This window comes from Ctenopharyngodon idella, chromosome 3, assembly GCF_019924925.1.
Source record: "Ctenopharyngodon idella isolate HZGC_01 chromosome 3, HZGC01, whole genome shotgun sequence".
NCBI lineage: Eukaryota > Metazoa > Chordata > Actinopteri > Cypriniformes > Xenocyprididae > Ctenopharyngodon > Ctenopharyngodon idella.
In genome coordinates this window covers 8382570-8401575 of record NC_067222.1, presented here as the reverse complement: position 1 = coordinate 8401575, position 19006 = coordinate 8382570, and the positions used below count along the sequence as shown (strand labels likewise).

At 45.5% G+C, this 19006-nt stretch overlaps 2 protein-coding genes across 9 annotated transcripts in view; both read left to right on the top strand.

The window, feature by feature from the left end:
* Window positions 1–12834, top strand: part of LOC127509842 (interferon-induced very large GTPase 1-like) — a 32721-nt gene extending 19887 nt beyond the window's left edge. For all 8 annotated transcript variants that reach the window (XM_051888958.1, XM_051888961.1, XM_051888956.1 and 5 more), the window contains one exon: window positions 6736–12834. In XM_051888958.1, coding sequence (XP_051744918.1) covers window positions 6736–11559 — 4824 coding nt within the window. In that variant the 3' untranslated portion in view covers window positions 11560–12834. The remainder of the gene's footprint in view (window positions 1–6735) is intronic.
* The window catches only part of LOC127510188 (interferon-induced very large GTPase 1-like), a 96374-nt gene that overhangs the window by 33109 nt on the left and 44259 nt on the right, over window positions 1–19006 (top strand). The gene's annotated exons all lie outside the window — the stretch shown is intronic.

Sequence of the window (19006 nt, the reverse complement as noted above, 5' to 3'; positions counted from 1 at the left end):
AATATATATACATAGAAAAGTTAATTTATTTCAGTAATTCAACTCAAATTGTGGAACCTTGTGTATTAAATAAATTCAGTGCACACAGACTGAAGTACTTTAAGTCTTTGGTTCTTTTAATTGTGATGATTTTGGCTCACATTTAACAAAAACCCACCAATTCACTATCTCAATAAATTAGAATACTTCATATGACCAATAAAAAATAAAATAAAAACATTTTTAGTGAATTGTTGGCCTTCTGGAAAGTACGTTCATTTCTATGCACTCAATACTTGGTTGGGCCTCCTTTTGCATGAATTACTGCATCAATGCGGCGTGGCATGGAGGCAATCAGTCTGTGGCACTGCTCAGTGTAATGGAAGCCCAGGTTGCTTTGATAGCGGCCTTCAGCTCATCTGCATTGTTGGGTCTGGTGTCTCTCATCTTCCTCTCATAGATTTTCTATGGGGTTCAGGTCAGGCGAGTTTGCTGGCCAATCAAGCACAGTAACACCATGGTCATTGAACCAGCTTTTGGTACCTTTGGCAGTGTGGGCAGGTGCCAAATCCTGCTGGAAAATGAAATCAGCATCTCCATAAAGCTTGTCAGCAGAAGGAAGCATGGAGTGCTCTAAAATTTCCTGGTAGATGGCTGTGTTGAGTGGAGAGGCACAGAAACCATGTTGCTTGAGGTCCAGTGTAAAGTTTCCACAGTCAGTGATGATTTGGGCTGCCATGTCATCTGCCGGTGTTGGTCCACTGTGTTTTCCACAGTCCACAGTCAACGCAGCCATCTACCAGGAAATTTTAGAGAACTTCATGCTTCCTTCTGCTGACAAGCTTTATGGAGATGCTGATTTCATTTTCCAGCAGGATTTGGCACCTGCCCACACTGCCAAAGGTACCAAAAGCTGGTTCAACGACCATGGTGTTACTGTGCTTGACTGGCCAGCAAACCCGCCAGACCTGAACCCCATAGAGAATCTATAGGGTATTGTCAGGAAGATGAGAGACACCAGACCCAACAATGCAGATGAGCTGAAGGCCGCTATCGAAGCAACCTGGGCTTCCATTACACCTGAGCAGTGCCACAGGCTGATCGCCTCCATGCCACGCCACATTGATGCAGTAATTCATGCAAAAGGTGTCAGGGAAAAACTCGGATTCAGTTGCAGGTAACAGAAAAGTTTTATTTTGCTCTCACTGCGCACAGGGGGAAAAAACAACAGGAACACAAGAGAGAGAACGTCCAAAATAAAATCCTAGCGTCGCTTGTGACGCAGCGTAGAAGTCACTCTGCCTAGAGCGCTGTCCGTGACGCAGCGTTGAAGTCTCACCAAGCTCCAGGTGAGAGCGTTGAGAATGCAGAGGGGCTGGAGCAATGCATCCAAGTCTCAAAGGACACAAAGATAGCCAGGGCAGGGAGGAGAACAAAAAGTCTGGCGGAATGAGAAAGAACTGTTCAAAAACAAAAGAAACAAAACAGACAACACTTGGAGCCTAAAAGACACAACACGGCAAGACTAGGCAACAAGAAGAGAAGGTCACGAGCGAAGCGTTAGCGCAAACATACAACAACGGTCTGACAAAAGACTGAGCACAAGGGGATCTAAAATAGGGGAAAGCAGACGAGGGATAAGTGGCAACAGGTGAGACAGATCACAATTAAGGATGAGGATAACGAGCGGGAGGGGAAAACGCCACACTGACAGCAGAGCACATGGAGAGCTGTCAAAACAAAACTGATGAGCTTAAAGACAACAGGGCACGCAGACACAGAGACAAGACAACAAAACATGGCAAATTAGACCGAAGTCATGACAGTACCCCAGGAGCTCGGACTATGTGATGCCAGGCAGCGGAGAGCTCGCTCGAGATCCTGGTTGGCTCGCTCAGCCTGCCCGTTGGTCTGAGGGTGAAAACCTGAAGACAGACTCGTTGAGGCCCCGATCTGTCTACAGAACTCTTTCCAGAACCGGGAGACAAATTGTGGTCCTCTGTCGGAGACCACATCAACCGGAAGACCATGGATCCGGAAGACGTGGTCCACCACCACCTGTGCTGTCTCCTTGGCAGAAGGGAGTTTAGTTAAGGGGATAAAATGGGCCGCCTTGGAGAAGCGGTCCACCACCGTCAGAATCACGGTGTTACCTCTCGACGGAGGAAGACCAGTGACGAAATCAAGGGCTAGGTGTGACCATGGACGAGAGGGAATAGGCAAAGGCTGTAACAGACCAACAGGAGAATGGTTAGACGTCTTATTTTGAGCGCACACTGAGCAAGCCAACACGAACTGCCTGACATCTTGGGCCATGGATGGCCACCAAAATCGCTGACGGATGGCAGCCAGCGACCTCCGAACCCCAGGATGACAGGCTACTCTGGACTCATGCCCCCACCGAAGGACCTCAGGGCGCAGCGCAGCTGGCACAAACAACCGACCCCCCGGACACCTCCCCGGGACTTCCTCCCTCCGCACGGCCTCCCCCACCCGCCGCTCGACATCCCAGGAAAGGGACCCCACCACCACCTCCCTTGAGAGAATGGCTTCAGGGGTCGCCTCCTCCCCAGGATCCTCGAACAAACGAGAAAGGGCGTCTGGCTTAACATTTTTGGAGCCTGGCCGATACGAGAGGGAGAAATTAAACCGCCCAAAGAAGAGTGCCCAGCGGGCCTGGCGAGCATTCAACCTCTTGGCCGAACGGACGTACTCCAAATTCTTGTGGTCCGTCCAGACCAAGAAGGGCTGCGCTGCTCCCTCCAACCAGTGGCGCCACTCCCCCAGAGCCAGCCTGACTGCCAGCAGCTCCCTGTTACCTATGTCATAATTTCGTTCGGCAGGGCTCAGACGGTGAGAAAAGAAGGCACAAGGGTGCACCTTCCCATCTCTGGGGAACCGCTGGGACAGGACCGCGCCTACCCCGACATCGGAGGCATCCACCTCAACAATGAATTGCCGTTCAGGATCTGGAAGACAAAGAACAGGAGCAGAGATGAAACGGGACTTAAGAGCATCAAAGGCCTCCTGAGCCTGGGCATTCCATCTGAACGGTACCTTAGGTGAGGTGAGTGCTGTTAAGGGTGCAGCAACCAGGCTAAAGTTCCGGATGAATCGCCTATAGAAGTTGGCAAACCCCAAGAACCGCTGCAGCGCCTTCCGAGAGTCAGGGGTTGGCCACTCAGCCACGGCCCTTACCTTAGCGGGATCAGCCTTGATCCCCTCCGTCGAGATTATATGCCCCAAGAACGAAACAGACTTGGCATGGAACACGCACTTCTCCGCTTTGATGAAAAGCTGGTTCTCCAGCAGCCGTTGTAGCACCTGACGGACATGTTGAGTGTGTACCTGCAAGGAGGGAGAAAAGATGAGAATATCATCAAGGTACACAAAGACAAATCTGTTCACTATGTCTCTCAACACATCGTTCACCAGGGCCTGGAAGACAGCTGGGGCGTTGGTGAGCCCGAAGGGTAGAACCCGGTATTCAAAGTGTCCCGTAGGGGTGTTAAATGCTGTCTTCCACTCATCCCCCTCGCATATGCGGACCAAATGGTAGGCATTACGGAGGTCTAGCTTGGTAAAGACCCTGGCTCCCTGTAGCAATTTGAAGGCTGACGACATCAGAGGCAGAGGATACCTGTTTCTTATGGTGATGTCATTAAGACCCCGGTAGTCAATGCAGGGTCGCAGGGAGCCATCCTTCTTCTTGACGAAGAAGAACCCAGCCCCAGCGGGTGAGGAAGAGGGACGGATGAGGCCGGCATTTAAGGATTCCTGAATATACTTGTCCATGGCCTCTCTCTCAGGACCAGATAGGGAGTACAGACGACCCTTGGGCGGAGAAGTGCCTGGGAGGAGATCGATGGCACAGTCATACGGCCGATGAGGAGGTAAGGATGTGGCCCGGGACTCACTGAAGACCTGACAAAGATCGCGGTACCCCTCCGGGACCCCGGTGAGATCGACCTCCTCAACCTGAAAAACAGAAGACACAGAGCCAGGAGACAAGGCAGCACCCAAACACGACGCAAGACAAGACTGACTCCAAGAGAACACAGAATTACTAGACCAATCCACGTGAGGGTTGTGCTGCACCAGCCACGGGTGTCCAAGGACAACAGGAGCGCCCGGGGAATTTAGGAGGTACAGCTCAATCACCTCACGGTGATTGCCAGATACAATAAGACTTATGGAGGGGGTGGAGTGGGTAATGGAGGAAATGAGGAGACCATTGAGGGAGCGGACAGAGATAGGAGAGGGAAGTGGAATGGCAGGAATACCCCACAGCGCAGCAACCGAGACATCCAGGAAGTTGCCTTCGGCACCTGAGTCAATCAGAGCAGAACAGGAATGGACTGTGTCCTTATACTGAACAGAGACCTTTAGTAGTGTACGTGAGATGGGGGAGTTGTGACAAGGAGTAGTGCCCACCAGGATCCCCCGGGTTACTGATGGGCTCCGGCTTTTAAAGGACACCGGATAGCCTGATGGCCTGGCTTCCCGCAGTAGAGGCAAAGGCCTCGAGTCAAACGATCCTGCTTCTCCTTAGGGGTGAGTCGAAGACGCCCCACTTGCATGGGCTCAGGGTCCGCTGAAGGAGACGAGGAGGAGGAAGCAGCACCGGTGACACCCTCCTCCAACATCCAGGGAGATTGAGTAGTCCACCGCTGGCGTCGACGTTGAAGACGCGGTCAAATAGCTTTATCATCTCAGCTCGGAAGTCCTTGAATGTTGCACAGAATGAAGCTCGAGCATCCCACACTGCCGTTGCCCAGTCACGGGCCCTTCCTTTCAAGAGAGTGATAACGAATGCTACCTGGGACTCTTCAGTAACATAGCGGCGAGGCTGGAGTGCGAAGACAAGAGAGCACTGGGACAAGAAGGCCCGGCAGGAGTTGGGATCCCCGTCATAGGGCGGCGGATTATTGGCATGGGGTTCAGGCTCAGCATGAGATGGCGAATGGGCAAAAGTAGCAGCTGACCTGCTGGCCAAAGCTTTCCGCTGGAGTTCTTGTATCTGTAGATTGAGATCTGCTACTTGGGCTGTCAGGCACTCAACCTCCCTTGAAGTGGTAGTTAACTGACTGGAATGCTGTCCCAGAAGAATCCCCTGTTGACTTACTGCAGCTCTGACTTGGTCTGCACCTGCTGAATCCATCTTTTGGGTCAGACCGTTCTGTCAGGGAAAAACTCGGATTCAGTTGCAGGTAACAGAAAAGTTTTATTTTGCTCTCACTGAGCACAGGGGGGAAAAACAACAGGAACACAAGAGAGAGAACGTCCAAAATAAAGTCCTAGCGTTGCTTGTGACGCAGCGTAGAAGTCACTCTGCCTAGAGCGCTGTCCGTGACGCAGCGTTGAAGTCTCACCAAGCTCCAGGTGAGAGCGTTGAGAATGCAGAGAGGGGCTGGAGCAATGCATCCAAGTCTCAAAGGACACAAAGATAGCCAGGGCAGGGAGGAGAACAAAAAGTCTGGCGGAATGAGAAAGAACTGTTCAAAAACAAAAGAAACAAAACAGACAACACTTGGAGCCTAAAAGACACAACACGGCAAGACTAGGCAACAAGAAGAGAAGGTCACGAGCGAAGCGTTAGCGCAAACATACAACAACGGTCTGACAAAAGACTGAGCACAAGGGGATCTAAAATAGGGGAAAGCAGACGAGGGATAAGTGGCAACAGGTGAGACAGATCACAATTAAGGATGAGGATAACGAGTGGGAGGGGAAAACGCCACACTGACAGCAGAGCACATGGAGAGCTGTCAAAACAAAACTGATGAGCTTAAAGACAACAGGGCACGCAGACACAGAGACAAGACAACAAAACATGGCAAATCAGACCGAAGTCATGACAAAAGGAGGCCCAACCAAGTACTGAGTGCATATACAGTAAATGAACATACTTTCCAGAAGGCCAACAATTCACTAAAAATGTTTTTTTTATTTTTTTATTGGTCTTATGAAGTATTCTAATTTATTGAGATAGTGAATTGGTGGGTTTTTGTTAAATGTGAGCCAAAATCATCACAATTAAAAGAACCAAAGACTTAAAGTACTTCAGTCTGTGTGCATTGAATTTATTTAATACACGAGTTCAACAATTTGAGTTGAATTACTGAAATAAATGAACTTTTCCATGACATTCTAATTGATTGAGATGCACCTGTGTGTATATATATATATATATATATATATATATATATATACATAATATATTTCTCATCTCAACATTGCATTCAGACTGTTTTTTTTTTTTTGTTTGTTTTTTTTTGCAAGAGGACATATAGTTTAAAAATAAATTTAAATTTAAACAAAAATAAATGTAGTCTATAAGTATATAAATAGCCATTAAACGAAAGAAGAAGAAAGTAGTATGGCACGCTTTTTCTTAGCATCTGTTTCCATGGTGACTCATAGATTCCTCACTCTGTTGAGAATGTCTTGTGTGTTAACCGTGAACATACCCTGAGCTGGTTGAACTCATTCCTGGATGCGTTTTTGGAATCAGCATACCTTGAGCAAGTAAGGTTTTGGTTAAAAAGAGTTTAACCAAGAGTTCAGGGTTTGTTTGATGGTAAGATAACATTGCTTTCTGGAATACCCCCTGCATGAAAAGTTTGTTAAGTGTTCACAATATTAATAAACTGTTATATGTGTTCTAATCAAGGAATAATAATAATTAATAATAATAACAATAATAACGGAACAGAGCTTGCACATCAAGTAACATACTAGTCTTTTCTTTCACAGGGAACTGCAGAAGAGCTTAGAACAGACGGAGAGAAACCAGATCAACCAGAAAAAGAAATGCTTACAAGCTCAAAAATACTCTTTGACAGACTTCATCTTGAAGGCAGGAATGATAATAAACTGAGAGCTGCAGATGTTCTTCAGATAACTGAACACTCATTAGAGTCCCATGAGTATTGTGCTGAAGAGGAGCTGGTTCAGACTTTCATTCAAAAACTACTGATGATGGACTATAGAGCGAGATACATTCATGTTAATGAGGCCAATGAATGTGATCAAATACAGCAAAGAAATAATGACTCATCTAAAAATGAGTGTGACATTTTTGAAGAAATGTTTTTGTCTAATGAAGGATCAAGTCAATCTGAGCGTATTCACCCGATGGATGTTCAGTTGGCCGTGTTTCATTGTGCTGATGATTTCCTGAAGCAGCTGATGGTAACTAAACTGTCCCAGTGTCAGTACGCTCTGCCTCTGCTTGTTGCTGATCCATTCACACAACAGATTGAGTTTCCTCTCTGGACGTTTAGAGAAATCACCAAGAGCTGGAAGACGAGAAACACCAACAATGAAACCATCAGTCAAACCCATCCAATCTACAAGGCAGAAACTCCAATGGTGTCTTTCTTCAGGTTTGGCTCTGTGTCTTCATCCAAGTCTCATCTGATGAACAGTCTGATCAATGAGAAACACAACACGTTCTTCCACAGGAACTGCCCAGGCAGCAGCAGAACCAGAGTCCTGATGGATGGAGTGGTGGAGATCGCCTGGTTCTGCCCCTCTGGGAAAAACACGGATAAATTTACTGACTGTGTTGCGTTCTGTAATCTACACGGTGATGCAGGAGACCATGAGAAACAGCTGGAGATCCTCACTGAAATGAGCTCAGTCAATGTTGTTCTTCTACCACGACTTCAGAAGAATGACAAAAACATTATAAAACTTCAACAACTCTACAAGGACTCAAAGTCACTCATTTGTCTTTTTACTGAGGATGTTTCAACTCTTATTGAGACACGGAAAAGAAAATACAAGATTGGTCTAAAAGACAGAAATCAGTCAGATGTATCTGAAGAACTCAGAAGAGCTATAAATGATTGTCTCTCAGAATCATCTTCCACTTTCAGACTTGAAGATGTGTCCAAACACTCAGACATCAGAGTGGATGAGGAATATGATGATGACTGCAGGAGAGGAAGAGAAGCAGCACAGCAGATGATGAGTTTACTGGAGAAGAAAGATCTGACAGAAATCAAAGAATCAGTTCTGCCTCATCAGGGGAAACTGTGGCATCAGTGGTGTCAGAAGAACAAAGAACTACATCGACCTAAAGCAGATGAGATAGAAAAGGAAATAAGTAAAAAACAGACAGAAATGAAGGAAATTCGCCAACAACAGCATAAGTCTGACATCAGTGAGTTTATGAAGTGTTTTATTAAAGAAATGAAATCAGATGCTGCAAATAAGAACAATTTTTTTCTCAAATGGCTCAGAATCCTCCTGGATGAATATACATCTGCTGACCTTTCTAATCTTCATCACAAGTATGATAAAACATGGTCAAAAGTCTTAAAGCTAAAAGAGAACAATGATAAATCTGAACAACTCAAAGATGAACAAACTGAACTTGAGAGAATATCTGAGGAACTTCAAGCAGCAACATTTGGCTTGGAGCACATCATGAGGGAGATCAGTCAGATCTATGAATCATGTTCATCTGTGAAGAAGAACAAGAAAGACCTGCAGGTTCACTTCTCTTCTCTCCCGAGGCTTGCAGCAGAGATGATGATCTCTGGATTTCCACTGGAGCTGATGGATGGAGATGCTGCTCATGTTCCTGTGATCTGGATCTCTGCTGTTCTAGATGAACTCATCCAGAAACTGGGAGACCAGAGAGTCTTTGTGCTGTCAGTTTTAGGGATTCAAAGCTCTGGGAAATCCACCATGCTGAATGCCATGTTTGGACTCCAGTTTGCTGTCAGTGCTGGCAGGTGCACCAGAGGAGCTTTCATGCAGCTGGTCAAAGTGTCAGACGAGATGAAAACACAGATGAACTCTGATGAGATGAAAACACAGAAGAAGTTTGACTATATTCTGGTTGTTGATACTGAGGGTCTTCGTGCTCTAGAACTGGCTGGACGATCAACACAGCATCATGACAATGAATTGGCCACATTTGTTGTTGGTCTTGGAAATCTGACATTGATCAACATCTTTGGAGAAAACCCAGCTGAGATGCAGGACATTCTTCAGATTGTTGTTCAGGCCTTCCTGAGGATGAAGAAGGTCAGACTGAATCCCAGCTGTGTGTTTGTGCATCAGAATGTCTCAGACGTCACAGCTGGAGAGAAAAACATGGAAGGAAGGAGACGACTGCAGGAGAAACTGGATAAGATGGCAAAACTTGCTGCAGAAGAGGAAGTCTTTGATGCAGAATGTTTCAGTGATGTCATTGAATTTGATGTTCAGAATGATGTGAAGTATTTTGCTCAGCTCTGGGAGGGCAGCCCACCCATGGCACCACCAAACCCAAACTACTGTGAGAATATTCAAGAACTAAAGAAATCTATCCTTTCTCATGCTTTAAGATCAGATGGAATGGTGCTGAAAGACTTCAAAGATCGTATTAAAGATCTCTGGGAAGCTTTGCTGAATGAACGTTTTGTGTTCAGCTTCAGAAATTCTCTGGAGATTTCAGCCTACAGGAAACTGGAGACAAAATATAGTAAGTGGTCCTGGAGTCTTCGCAGTGCCATGATGGAAACTGAGAACAAACTACACAACCAAATAGAAAATGAAGCAATTCATAAGGTTGAGGAAACTGTTCTTCAAAGAGAACTGAAGAAGACAAGTGAAGAAGTGGAAAAATCAATGCTAGAATTCTTTGAGAAAGACACAGATGCTAATATACTGATTCAGTGGAAAACATCTTTTGAAATCAAAATCAAAGATGTCGAGGAAAACATTGTGGGAGAAACAAAGAGGAAATTAAATGAGATTCTTCAGCAGCGAGACCTGAAGAAAAAGATAGATGATCATAGGACACATCATGAAAACACTCTCTATGAAAAGAGCAAAGAACTTGCCTTAAAACTCAAAGACAAAGCAAATGATGAAGAAACACTGAAGAAAGAGTTTGATTTGTTTTGGAAAGAGTGTGTGAAGATGATCAACAGAGACACTCCTCTAATCAGAAACATTGACATAATGAGAGATGTGAGAGAGATCCTCAGTGATGTCTATAAAAGTGCTCCTGTAGACCACAGAAAAGAGGGCAGCGAATACAGCATTTTCACTGTGTCGCATTATTCTGAGTATGTTATTTTAAAAAGGTCCACAAAAGGTGGGGTTAAAGAGGCTGTAACGCATACTTGCAGAACAGTTGCAAAAACATTGGGATTTGCTCAAACTCTGTCTCCAGAGGATGAAGCCCAAATAAGATCATTAGTCACTGATATTACTCAGCAGATAGACACAAAGATTCAGTCATTTAACATAACAAAGATGGGTTACAATATCAGTTACATTCAACAGCTTATAGATTACATCAAAGCAAGAGTAATTGAACATCAGGAAGGAACAGTGAAATATGTGTTCAAGAATGAATTCTCCATGGATTTGTTTTTTTTCATCTGTAAGAGAGCAAACAAGGTGATCACTGACCAACACAGGATGTTCAGGGAAGCCAATGATCCTGAAATGTATGTAGAGAAGAAGAGAGAAGAGTACTATAGTATTTTCCAGAAATACTGTCATGGAGCAACATCAGCTGCCATTTTTGGAGAGATTATCTGTCAGAAACTTAAAGAACCCATTGAGCAGAGTGTCTACAAGAAGACTGCCAGAGATATGGCAAGTACAATGAGAGCAAACTGTGAATCACTGAATGGAAACAGATCAGATCTGGAGAAACACATCCTGAAGACACTGGCAGAAGAGGAGGACAAATCCAAATCCTTTGACAAATACATAAACTACATTCATAATCCCAGAGATCACTTTAAGAATTTCATCAAAGATGAAGTCAGTCAGTACATCACTGATAAGTTCAGTGTCAGTATTTTACCCAAGATGAAGAAGAACATTGAACTCCTGCAGCAGATCATCATGGAAACAGCACATGAATCTACTGAACATGTTCAAGTGAACAGTGGAGATGTTGGTTTGTGGTTGAAGAGTTTCACACAGCAGCTCTCAGATAAGCTGATCTTCTCTGAAAAAGACCTCAGTGGAGTGAAACATGATGATGTTAATGATTTCAACCTCCTAGAAGATGTGATAAGAAAAGAACTCACTGCTTTAATGTCTGCCATCAGCAGTAACTTCAGCAAAAAAACATTTCCAGTAAAGCTGGACTATAAGTTCAGGCCAGATGAGATTCTGATTGATCACTTCTGTCAGTGCTGTTGGGTTCAATGTCCATTCTGTAATGCCATCTGCACCAACACCATAGAAAACCATCATGGAGATCACAGTGTTCCTTTTCACCGTATTACTGGAATAACAGGGTTCAAATACAGGAATACAACAAACTTGTCTATTAGTATCTGCACATCAGCAGTAGCAAGCAATCGATCTTTTTATCTCAACAAATCAGATAAAGTCCGCTGGAGTGAATACAGAACAGCAGGAAAAGATTATGCTAACTGGAAAATCACCTCAGATCTCTCTGAACTGCCCTACTGGAAGTGGTTTGTGTGTGAATTCCAGGAAGATCTGGAAAAGCACTACAAAAAAACATTTGAGGGGAGTGGTGAGATCCCAGATGAATGGAGAAAATACTTCAAACATGATGCTTTGGAGAGTTTGGATAAATACATTTAATCAAACAAAATTCAACAAGTGAAGAAGATTCACAAAGAAAGATCTTTGATTCACAAGACATAACATGAAATGACTTTCTGTTCCTTACATCAGTGACTGAAATCACCTAAACCTCAGTTAACAGAATACATCAGAGAGAAGAGTTGGTAACACTTTACAATAACAATACATGAATAATAATGTAATAACTTAATTAATAGTTACTTCAACATGAACCCATGATTAGTGAAGATAAACTAATCATGAACTAATGAAGAGCTATCCTTAACTACGACAGGAGTCATAAGGATTCATGCATGAAAACAGCAGCCTTAACTACATGTTAACACATATTTGATAATTAATGGATTCATTAACATTTAGGGGTTAACTAAATAGAACAGGCTGCATAAGAGCCTTGTGATTTACATGTGATTTAGTACTGTCATAATTTAAACTGTAATATCATAACCTGCCATCTCTTTGTGACAAATTATTGGAATGGCACATGATTATTTAGCCATTAATCGCACAGATCTGTCTAATCAAATGTGGAAAATAGACTAACTACTACTAATAAATTTAATTTGATCTAAACCGTTTTCTGATTTTTATTGTTCATTTATATTTAGACATAGCTAAATAGTCATAGTTTCTTCCCAGAACTAAAGAATGTAAGGTTTGTTTCTGGTGGGACGCTCATTAGTGGTGCACTCTAGGTGTTCTCTTGGCGCGTTTGCAAAGCCAGTGGAAGGCAAGCCTGCAACCTTTAGCCAAAAAAGCATAACAGCTAACGCTAACGCTCCTGGTCTGGCGGTACGGGCGGTACGCAGGGAAGTAGCTATGAACGGCGGGCACTGACGTCATTGCCATTATACAATAGGCTGAGAGGTGCCGCATGCCGTTACGCTTTCTCCAATGGTAAGAGATACTGACCCTCTCATCCCCCTATAATATACAATCTCTGCGCGTTTGTTGTATTCCTTCGGCAAAGAGTGGTAATGCTGGCATTTTAAACTAATTAATGTTGACTGCTTTGGTAAACCGAATTAATAATTAATGACATGTTTACTTGTATGTTTTTTGGTGATTTTTTTGCAGGAGGTTATGTACAGTTATTAACTGAATTTGTATTTTGTTGTTTAAATGCATATGCTTCGATTAGCATTAGCTTGTGGACGCACCCTATTTTGCATGTACATGTGCCTTATGTGTGTCTTTACAGGTATGTTTATGGGTTGCATTTAAGTCCATACATGTTTAATTACATAAATGAAAATAAAAGAAATATAAATATTTTTTATCTCTGTTTTTTTTTTTTTTTTTTTTGTACCAGGGGTGTAAAGGAATAACGATGGTACTCTTAGTGCCACTCTTATTCATATATTAGTTAATGATGTGTAAGTACATCATTGTGTCATGCTGAAAAATCCAGCTTAAACCAGCCTAAGCTGGTTGGCTGGTCTTAGCTGGTTTAAGATGGAAGTAGCTGGTTTTAGTTGGTCTCCCAGCCTGGCTTAGCTGGTCAAGCTGGTCTCCTAGCCTGGGTGAGCTGGTGTTCAGCTGGTCAAGCTGGTCTCCCAGCCTGGCTTAGCTGGTCAAGCTGGTCTCCCAGCCAGGGTTAGCTGGTGTTCAGCTGGTTTAAGCTGGTCTCCCAGCGTGCAAGTTGGTGAACATCTTACCTAATTACGAATTAATCAGATTCTATGTTCCATGTACAGATAAGGTTAAATACCAGGGTAGTTTAACTTCATAGTTAGGCTGGCTAGATGGTACAGCCTAAATTATTCTAGTTGTTAATAAAATAATATATCTGAACAGAAACTTAACGTATTTGTCAGAATAAAACAATGCAAATGGTTGATCATTGACTGATTTGTTCATTGTTATCATTGGTATTTATCAGTGATGTATTTATTATTATAAAAATAACATACTAAATAAATGCAATATTTGACTAATACACAGATGTTTCAGAGAACTTTCATTCAGTACTTTGTGTACTGCTTACAGTGTCTGTTTTTACAAGAATAAAGTTCAACATAATCATATATTATTTAAATACCAATGTAGTGGGGTCTATGTTATTTATCAGTTTTATTTTGATAAACGTGACACAATATAACATTGCGACTACATGAAAAGAGCTTTAACTGTTATAAAAATACAGATTTTTGAGCATTACCCAGCAAACACACCAGTGCAGGCCCACTGTAAGTGTGGGTTTTCTGTGGGACAGTGTGGGCAAGGGCAAACTCTTTGGGGCCCATGTGGGTTTTCTGTGAGCATGCCCACTGTGGGCAAAAACAGAAAACCCACACGGGTCCCCAGGGGGTTAGCCCATGCGGGGCCCATAGCAGTGTTAAAACAGTAATTTTAATTTGTTAAAATACAGTATCTCACAGAAGTGAGTACACCCCTCACATTTTTGTAAATATTTTATTATATCTTTTCATGTGACAACACTGAAGAAATGACACTTTGCTACAATGTAAAGTAGTGAGTGTACAGCTTGTATAACAGTGTAAATTTGCTGTCCCCTCAAAATAACTCAACACACAGCCATTAATGTCTAAACTGCTGGCCACAAAAGTGAGTACACCCCTAAGTGAAAATGTCCAAATTGGGCCCAAAGTGTCAATATTTTGTGTGGCCACCATTATTTTCCAGCACTGCCTTAACCCTCTTGGGCATGGAGTTCACCAGAGCTTCACAGGTTGCCACTGGAGTCCTCTTCCACTCCTCCATGACGACATCACGGAGCTGGTGGATGTTAGAGACCTTGCGCTCCTCCACCTTCCGTTTGAGGATGCCCCACAGATGCTCAATAGGGTTTAGGTCTGGAGACATGCTTGGCCAGTCCATCACCTTTACCCTCAGCTTCTTTAGCAAGACAGTGGTTGTCTTGGAGGTGTGTTTGGAGTCCTGCGGCCCAGTCTCCGAAGGGAGGGGATCATGCTCTGCTTCAGTATGTCACAGTACATGTTGGCATTCATGGTTCCCTCAATGAACTGTAGCTCCCCAGTGCCGGCAGCACTCATGCAGCCCCAGACCATGACACTGCCACCACCATGCTTGAATGTAGGCAAGACACACTTGTCTTTGTACTCCTCACCTGGTTGCCGCCACACACGCTTGACACAATCTGAACCAAATAAGTTTATCTTGGTCTCATCAGACCACAGGACATGGTTCCAGTAATCCACGTCCTTAGTCTGCTTGTCTTCTTTGCGGGCTTTCTTGTGCATCATCTTTAAGAGGCTTCCTTCTGGGACGACAGCCATGCAGACCAATTTAATGCAGTGTGCGACGTATGGTCTGAGCACTGACAGGCTGACCCCCCACCCCTTCAACCTCTGCAGCAATGCTGGCAGCACTCATACGTCTATTTCCCAAACACAACCTCTGGATATGACGCTGAGCACGTGCACTCAACTTCTTTGGTCGACCATGGCGAGGCCTGTTCTGAGTGGAACCTGTCCTGTTAAACCGCTGTATGGTCTTGACCACCATGCTGCAGCTCAGTTTCAGGGTCTTGGCAATCTTCTTATAGCCATCTTTATGTAGAGCAACAATTCTTTTTTTTCAGATCCTCAGAGAGTTCTTTGCCATGAGGTGCCATGTTGAACTTCCAGTGACCAGTATGAGAGAGTGAGAGCGATAACACCAAATTTAACAAACCTGCTCCCCATTCACACCTGAGACCTTGTAACACTAACGAGTCACATGACACCGGGGAAAGAAAATGGCTAATTGGGCCCAATTTGGACATTTTTACTTAGGGGTGTACTCACTTTTGTGGCCAGCGGTTTAGACATTAATGGCTGTGTGTTGAGTTATTTTGAGGGGAAAGCAAATTTACACTGTTATACAAGCTGTACACTCACTACTTTACTCCAGCACTTCACAACATGAAAGTCGCTGGTCAATGCCTTGAACGTCTCTATAAGAAAAGTGGTTTAAGTGTGCATCTCACTGCTTACAAGAACCACATTCAATCATACAAATCTGCTTTGAATACTGCTCGCACTAGTTACTGTTCTACTCTTATTAACAATGCTTCATCCCGACCTAAAGCACTGTTTTCCATAGTTAATAAACTTACCCATCCTCCTACACCTGACACAAATAGTTGATAATACACGTTTTCCAAAATAAAATTAATAGTATATATAATCTCTTTCCGTCTATTTCCTCTTCTGTCCTCTCTGAGAACACTTCCTTTGTTTCCACTCTAGGTAACTTTGCAAACTTCGACCCTCCCACCCCAGTGTATATCTCTGATTTAATCAAGACCTCATTCTCAGTGTCACAGACACGCCAGGCTCCAACACTCTCCAATCACAGCGCACCGATTCCCCAGAGTACTGATCACCTGCACCTGCACCTCATCAGCACCGCAATCACCACAGTATATAACACCCACACTCACACACAGTCTTCATCCGGTCTCGTATGCATCAAGACTTACCTGTATGCTTACCTCAAGGACTCCTACAAACCTACTTACCTGTCTCCAGCGTCTCCTGTTCTCCTCGTGTGAATCCCATCTGTATGTGAGTGTTCTTCGTCTCCAAAGTCAAGTTTCTCCAGCGTCTTCCAAGTTTCCCTGCTTCTACAATCAACAAGGACAGTATTACTTATCTGCACTCTCTATATCATTATTTACTTCACGTTATATTCACCTGCACTGCTGTTTCACGATTGCTGGTATCAATAAACATCCTTGCCTGTTATATCTGCCTCAGTCCCTTCTGTGTTGTAACAGAAGACCGGACCATAACAGCCTGATACCAGCATGAGTCACCCGGATCCCTTCCAAGAGCTCGTGGACGCCCTGCGCCGAGCACTCACCTCCAGCTCACCATCACCCGCTCCAGCGATCACTTCCGCAAACACCGTCTCCACTCCTTCACCGCCGGTTCACGCCAGTCCCATGGCCAAACCAGCGCCCTACTCTGGCTCGGCGGAGGACTGCAGCGGATTCCTCCTGCAGTGTGCACTGGTCCTGGAGATGCAACCGCACCTCTACCCCACCAAAACTACCAAAGTGCCGTTTATAATTTCTCACCTGCAAGGCAAAGCACTTCAGTGGGCAGACTCCATCTGGTCTCAGAACAGCCCAGTCACACAATCCTATTCCAGTTTCGTCACTCATTTCCGGGAGGTCTTCGGGAAACCAACGTCTGACTCTTCGATCGGTGAGAAATTATACAACCTGAAACAAGGCTCCATGTCCGTTAATGAATATGCTTTGCAGTTTAGAACGCTAGCTGCCTCCAGTGGTTGGAATGAACAGGCGTTACTGCCGCTGATGTTTCTCTTCCAGTGGTGGCGCTCCTTGACTCAGGGTCAGCCGGCAACTTAATCTCCGGCGCCCTCTGCAGACAACTCAAGCTCAAGACCACGCCTTCTCCGACCATCTACCAGATCCACTCTGTAACGGGAAAACTTCTCACTAAGAAGCGCATGAGTCGCTGTGCTGGCCCTCTCCAACTGCGGATCGGCGTGCTGCACCAAGAGAACATCCATCTGCTGGTTCTGGAGGATTCCACCTCTGACGTGATCCTAGGGCGCCCCTGGTTGGAGCAGCATAACCCCGTCATCTCCTGGGGCAGCGGCGAGATCCTGAAGTGGGGTGAAACCTGTTTCTCATCCTGTATCTCCAAAATTCCAGCTCCGTCATCTCCTCGCTCTGAAGAAATCTCCCTCTGTGCAACTTCCATCGAGAGCCTGGTAGAGAAACGCTCTGTCGACATTCCATCCTGTTACGCCCCCTTCAGTGACGTCTTCTGCCCGCAACGAGCCTCCAAGCTGCCTCCACACCGTCCAAGGGACTGTGCCATCGATCTGCTTCCGGGTGAGCCAGTGCCCAGGGGAAGGATCTACCCCCTGTCCATCCCGGAGGAGAAGGCCATGGAGGAATACATTAAGGAAGCTTTAGACCAGGGTTACATCCGCCAGTCTACTTCCCCTGCTGCTTCGAGCTTCTTTTTTGTGGCAAAGAAGGACGGAGGCTTGCGGCCCTGCATCGACTACCGCGCTCTGAACAAGATCACAGTTAAATTCCGTTACCCCCTTCCTCTCGTCCCAGCGGCCCTGGAACATCTCCGCGGTGCCACTGTGTTCACCAAGCTGGACCTCCGCAGCGCGTACAACCTCATCCGGATACGTGAGGGGGACGAGTGGAAGACCGCCTTCGTGACACCTACCGGCCACTATGAATATCTCGTTATGCCGTATGGCCTGGTCAACGCCCCCTCCGTATTCCAGGATTTCATCCACGAGGTGCTCCGGGAGTTCCTCCATAAGTTTGTCCTGGTCTACATCGACGACATCCTAATATACTCCCGGAGCTTGGCCGAACATCGCCACCACGTTGCGGAGGTCCTCCAACGCCTCAGGAAATTCCACCTCTTCCTGAAAGCCAAGAAGTGTTCCTTCCACCAGTCCTCAGTACACTTCTTAGGCTACATCATCGACCACAGTGGCATCCGGATGGACGAGGGGAAGGTGGAAGTCATCAAGACCTGGCCCACTCCATCCACTATTAAAGAACTCCAACGTTTCCTTGGATTTGCAAATTTCTACCGCCGATTCATCAAAGACTACAGCTCCATCGCCCATCCACTCACTAACCTCCTCAGAAATAAGCCCAAGTCTCTGTCTTGGACACCAGCTGCCACCAACGCCTTCGAAGCTCTTAAGGAAGCCTTCACCACCGCTCCACTCCTCATCCACCCCAATCCAGACCTGCCCTTCGTGGTAGAGGTGGACGCCTCCACCACCGGAGTGGGAGCGGTACTTTCTCAGCAGCAGGGGAACCCAAGTAGACTTCACCCATGCACCTTCTTCTCCCGCAAGCTCAACCCGGCGGAGACCAACTACGACATCGGGAACCGCGAGCTGCTGGCCGTGAAGTTGGCTCTTGAAGAGTGGAGGCATTGGTTGGAGAGAGCTAAACACCCCTTCATAGTTCTCACCGACCATAAAAACTTGGAGTATCTAAAGGCTGCTAAGAGGTTGAACCCACGACAAGCCCGCTGGGCATTATTCTTCACCCGTTTTGACTTCTCCATCTCCTATCGACCCGGCTCCAAAAACGTCAAGGCGGATGCCCTCTCTCGTCTTCATGCTCCTGACGAACCACCAGAAGAACCAGAAACCATCCTCCCTAAATCCATCCTCGTAAGCCCCATCACCTGGTCGGAAGAGACATTACCCTCCTCCAATGCCTCCACCAACACTCCATCGGGTTGTCCTCCAGGCTTGCGCTACACCACCAGGGCACAACGCACCCCACTAATTCACTCTACCCACACGTCACTTGGCACTGGCCACCCGGGGGTCAATGAAACCCTCTCGTTGCTAAAGGAGCGCTTCTGGTGGCCCAACATGGCAGCTGACGTCAGAAGGTACGTGCAGGGCTGTAGGGAGTGCGCCATCTCCAAGAGCCCACGCCATTTTC